Below are 5,068 nucleotides of genomic sequence, written 5' to 3'. Positions count from 1 at the left end.
GAGGGAGCGAAGCATCGCGGGCGCCTGGGCCTGCTGCCACCGCCGCCCCTGCAGCCACCAGCGCCGCACCAGCATCGCCTGCCACGCCGCGCCTGGGGGCCGTGGGGGCTCAGCACCAACGTGGCCCACGGCCCCACATGGGAGCGGGGGCCACGGGCTGCAGGGACAGGATGGGGCTGAGCCCCATGGGCAGCTGCAGGGACAGGGGGCTGCTGGGCCACGTGGCCACGTCGTGCCCCATGGCCAGGCTCTGCCCCATGGCCACGTCGTGCCCCACAGCCAGGCTGTGCCCCATGGCCACACTCTGCCCCATGGCCACGTCGTGACCCATGGCCACATTGTGCCCCATGGCCAGGCTCTGCCCCATGGCCACGTTTTGTCCCACGGCCACGTCGTGCCCCAGGCCAGGCTCTGCCCCATGGCCACGTTTTGTCCCACGGCCACGTCGTGCCCCAGGCCAGGCTCTGCCTCATGGCCACGTTGTGGCCATGTCATGCCCCATGGCCACACTCTGTCCCACAGCCAGGCTCTGCCCCATGGCCACATCATGCCCCACTGCCACGTTGTGCCCCATGGCCAGGCTGTGCCCCACAGCTATGTCGTGCCCCATGGCCAGGCTCTGCCCCGTGGCCATGGGATCCCCCGCAACCCTGGCACTGCCCCACGGCAGTCCCGCAGTGGCGGGCCCATGTGCTGGTGCCCAGGTGCCCGTGCCTGGGGTACAGGGCACTGGGGACACTGGGGGCACTGGGGGCACACGTGACGTCACGGCCGCGCGCCGCGCGGCGGGAGCGGAGGATGCTGCGGGCTGCGGCGGTCCCGCTCGGTCGCTATGGCAACCCCGGCCGGCCGGCTCCCGCCTCACCATGGCGACGGCGCGCGGCGGCAGCTCTCGCGAGAGTTGGCGGGGCGGCGGGGCGGGGCAGCTCTCGCGAGGGTTGGCCGGGAGACGGCGCGGGGCATTTATCGCGAGAGTTGGGGAGGGTCGCGCTCCCTTCCCGACGTGCCCCGCGCGGCGGCCATGCGGCTGCGGGTGGCGGCGGGCGGCCCCGCTGCCCTGAAGGTGCTAGCGGCTGCCGGGGCCGCCGCCGCTCCGGTGCGGCTCGTCTGGGGAGGCCCCGCAGGTGAGCGCCCCCCCCCCTTCCCTCGCGGTAGCGACCTCCGGGCTCGGCCGTTCCCCCCGCGGCCGGGCCTGACAGGCCTGTCCCCTCCCTCAGGGCAGCCCCTGGCCCCGCTGGCCCCCCCTTGGGTGCCCGCCCTGGAGCTGGACACCGGCACCGTCCTCTTCTCCCCCAACGCCATCTGCCAGTGAGTACCGGGGGCGGGGGGGGCGACTCCCCAGCTCCGGCTCCCGCCCACCTCCCCCCTCCCCCCTCATACCCACCCCACCCCAGGTTTTTCTTCTTGGCCTGCGGCGAGGAGCCCACCGACCTCACCAACCAGTGGCTGGAGTGGGAGGCCACCGAGCTGCAGGTGGGTGCCCGAGGGGCAGGGTGGCCTCCCCCCCCCGAAATTGGGATTAACGAAATTCCTTGGGGCAGGGTGGCTTCCCACCCCCCCAGCACTGAAATCGGGAATAGGAAAACTCCTGGGACATGGCGGCTTCTTGTCTGTCCCCTCTGTGTGTCCTGTTACACCCCCCCCTCCTCGCCCCCCCCCCCCGAAATCGGGAGTAAGAAAATTCCTTGGGGCCGGGTGGCTTCCCCCCTCCGAAATCGGGATTAAGAAGACTCCCTGAAGCAGGGTGGCTTCCCCCACCCTCTCCCCGAAATTGGGATTAACAAAATTCCTTGGGGCAGGGTGGCTTCTCGTCTGTCCCGTCTGTGCTGTCATCCCCCCCCACCCCGGAATTTGGAGTAAGAAAACTCCTTGGGGCAGGGTGGCTTCCCACTCCCCTGCCCCAGCACTGAAATTGGGAATGGGAGAACTGGGGCAGGGTGGCTTCTGTCTGTGTTGTCTTCCCCCCAAAATCAGGATTAATGAAACTCCTTGGGGCAGGGTGGCTTCTCCCCTCCGAAATCGGGACTGGGATGTGGTGGCTCCTTGTCTGTCCTGTCTGTGTCCCCCCAACCTCGAAATCGGGAATAAGAAAACTCCTTGGGGCAAGGTGGCTTCCTGCCCCCCTGCCACCAAAATTGGGAATAAGAACATTCCTTGGGGCAGGGTGGCTTCTGTCCGTGTCCTCCCTGCCCCCCCCCCCCAAAATCAGGATTAACGAAACTCCTTGGGGCAGGGTGGTTTTTCCCTGCTCCCTCCTCCGAAATCAGGAGTAAGAAGACTTGGGGCAAGGTGGCTTCCCAGTCCCCCACCACTCAAACTGGGAACAAGATGACTCCTTGGGACAGGGTGGGTTTCTGCCCCCCCTGCCACCGGAATCGGGAATAAGGAAATTCTTTAGGGCAGGATGGGTTTCTGCCCCTCGCCCTGAAATCGGGAATAAGAAAACTTGGAGCAAGGTAGCTTCCCAGTCCCCCACCACTGAAACTGGGAACAAGATGACAATTTGCGGGAAGGTGGCTTCCCAGTCCCCCACCACTGAAACTGGGAACAAGAAAACTTCTCAGGGCAGGGTGGCTTCCCCCCCCTCCTAAAATCAGGAATAAGAACACTCCTTGGGGCAGGGTGGGTTAGGGCAGCACTGCACGCACGGGGGTCGCTTGCCCAACACACGTGCTGCAGGCTGGTTCCACCACAGTCCCACAGCCCGCGCTTCCGATGACACGTTAAATTTCTCGGGAAAACGGCACCTGCTGGCGCCGCGGGCCGTGCTGTGTTCGCTCAGCACCGCGCCTGCGCCGCAGCCACCTCCGAGCCTCCCCAGGGTGCTGGGACTGCGGCTGAGCCTGTGGGTAGAGCTGAGCAGTTACTGCCGTGTTAATTTGGCTCCTTGAGAGTCCGAGGAGGGACCGGGCTTGTCTCATCCGTCCCCTACGGAGCCATCCCTCGGGAATGGGGAGTGCCGGCAGCTCTTGATACGCCGTGGCCGGTAGCCATCTCACCGTGGCCGGTAGCCGTCCCACCGTGGTCGTTACACCGAGCCAAACAACAGTTCCAGAGCTAAACCGGAGGAGATGCGAGAGATACAGCTGCAGGGTGTAAAAACTGGGATATAAATAAGGAATAGGGCTGCAAAGCTGAACAGGAACGTGAGGGATACAGCTGCAAAGCTAGACCGGGATATACATAAGAAATATAATTACAAAGCTAAACCAGGATAGATGTAAGGAATACGGCTACAAAGCTAAACGGGAACATATATAAGGAATACAGCTGGAAAGCTAAACCAGGATATGTATAAGGAATACGATTCAAAAGTTAAAATAGAACGCGTATAAGGAACACGGTTCAAAAGGTAAAGTTAGAATATAAATAAGGAATACAGCTGCAGAGCCGAACAGGAATATATGCAAGAAATACAATTACAAAGCTAAATCAGAAAATACGTAATGGATGTAATTACAGAGCTAAACCAGAACGTAGATAAGAACTATAGTTACAAAGCTGAACAGGAATATCTGTAAGGATTATAGTTACAAAGCTCGGCCAGGGTATCTGTAAGGAATACAGCTGCAAAATTAAACTGGAATATATATTTTAAATATGATTACAGAGCTAAACCAGTATATATATATATATAAAAGAAATAAGATTACGAAGCCGGAGCAGAGTTTATGAGGAACATAGTTAGAAAGCTGAAGCAGAGCGACGTACGCGGTGTGCCGCCGCACGCACTGCCCTGCCTGAGCCCTGCGTGTCGCTTGCAGCCGGCGGCCTCGGCGGCCTTGTATGCTCAGCTGGTGCAGGGCAAGAAGGGAGCGGAGGCGGTGGAGGCCCTGGGGAAGCTGCTGGCTCACCTGGAGCAGAACCTGTCCAGGAGAGGCTCTGCCTACCTCGCCGGGGTGAGTGGGTGCGTGGGGAGGGGGCAGCCCCTTCTCCCCGGGGGGGGCTGCGCCTGATGCCGCCTGCCCCACACCGGGGCTGGCACCTGGTGGCCCTGACCCCGTTTTTCTGGCCCAGGCCACCAGGTCAGTGGCGGACGTGGTGGTGTGGGGCACCTTGTTCCCTGTCCTGCAGGATGAGGCCAGCCTGCCAAGTAAGAGCGATGCCGGGGTGCGGCAGGGGAGCGCGCCTCGCGTTCCTGCCACTCCGAGCACCCTGCCGCTCTCTCTCTCTGTCCTCCCCAAGGTGAGCTGCGGGCGCTGAGGACCTGGTTCCAGAGCATGACGCTTTCTGAGGCCTGCAAGAAAGCCGCCAGCTCCGTTCTGATGCCCGAGGCGCTGCTGGAGTTCAAGTCGTACCTGCAGAAGCAGCCTCCGCCCCGCCTGGCCATGGAGAGAACCACCAGCAACGAGCCCGAGGTGCAGACCCCCGGCCCAAGCACGAGTCCTGGTGGGGCTGGCGGCGCCCAGCACGTGGCCCCTCACTGGGAGCAGCCTTCCCCGCAGGAGGAAGAAGGTGCCGAGCGTGCTCTGACGGAGGAGGAGATCACCGCTGCTGCAGACGCTTGGGCCCGCGGCACCGCGGCGCTGCCCCAACCCTGGCAGCCTCAGCAACCTGTGTGAGTCCCGAAATGACACCGGGGCTCCAGGCCTCGTCCCACCTTCTTTTGGGGTGTGGGGTGCCTCCGTCACTCTGCGCACCTTCCCTGACCGCCCCTGTCCGCGCCAGGCTGCCGGTGGAGGGCAGGAGGAACGTCCTGATCACCAGCGCGCTGCCCTACGTGAACAACGTGCCGCACCTCGGCAACATCATCGGCTGCGTCCTCAGCGCCGACACCTTTGCCAGGTGACAGCTGGCTGCGGGCAAGCTCCCTGGGGCTGGGGGATTGTTGTGTTGGGGGCGGGGGGGGGGGGGGGGCAATGGGGGGTATCTTGTGCCCCTAACACCCGCAGGGGTGTCACCACCCCCTGCCTGCAGGTACTGCCGCCTGCGGAACTGGAACACGCTGTACGTGTGTGGCACGGATGAGTACGGCACAGCCACTGAGACCAAGGCGGCAGAAGAGGGGCTGACGCCCCAGGAGATCTGCGACAAGTACAACGCCATCCACGCTGACATCTACCGCTGG

General features: G+C 63.0%; 1 protein-coding gene across 2 annotated transcripts; it reads left to right on the top strand.

Annotated features, from left to right (window-relative positions):
- Nucleotides 1-990: 990 nt before the first annotated feature.
- MARS1 (methionyl-tRNA synthetase 1) lies at nucleotides 991-5,068 on the top strand (the record flags this gene model as incomplete). 2 transcript variants are annotated; one of them, XM_055791917.1, is given in 9 exon segments in its annotated part: nucleotides 991-1,124; nucleotides 1,218-1,308; nucleotides 1,395-1,473; nucleotides 3,765-3,899; nucleotides 4,018-4,093; nucleotides 4,186-4,358; nucleotides 4,446-4,558; nucleotides 4,669-4,785; nucleotides 4,918-5,068. In XM_055791917.1, coding segments are annotated over 9 exon segments (1,038 nt in total), but the record flags the coding sequence as incomplete, so codon positions are not given.

This window comes from Falco peregrinus, chromosome 19 (genome assembly GCF_023634155.1).
Source record: "Falco peregrinus isolate bFalPer1 chromosome 19, bFalPer1.pri, whole genome shotgun sequence".
Classification (NCBI taxonomy): Eukaryota; Metazoa; Chordata; class Aves; order Falconiformes; family Falconidae; genus Falco; species Falco peregrinus.
The sequence above is the reverse complement of the archived record's forward strand: the minus strand, read 5'-3'. Positions and strand labels throughout refer to the sequence as shown.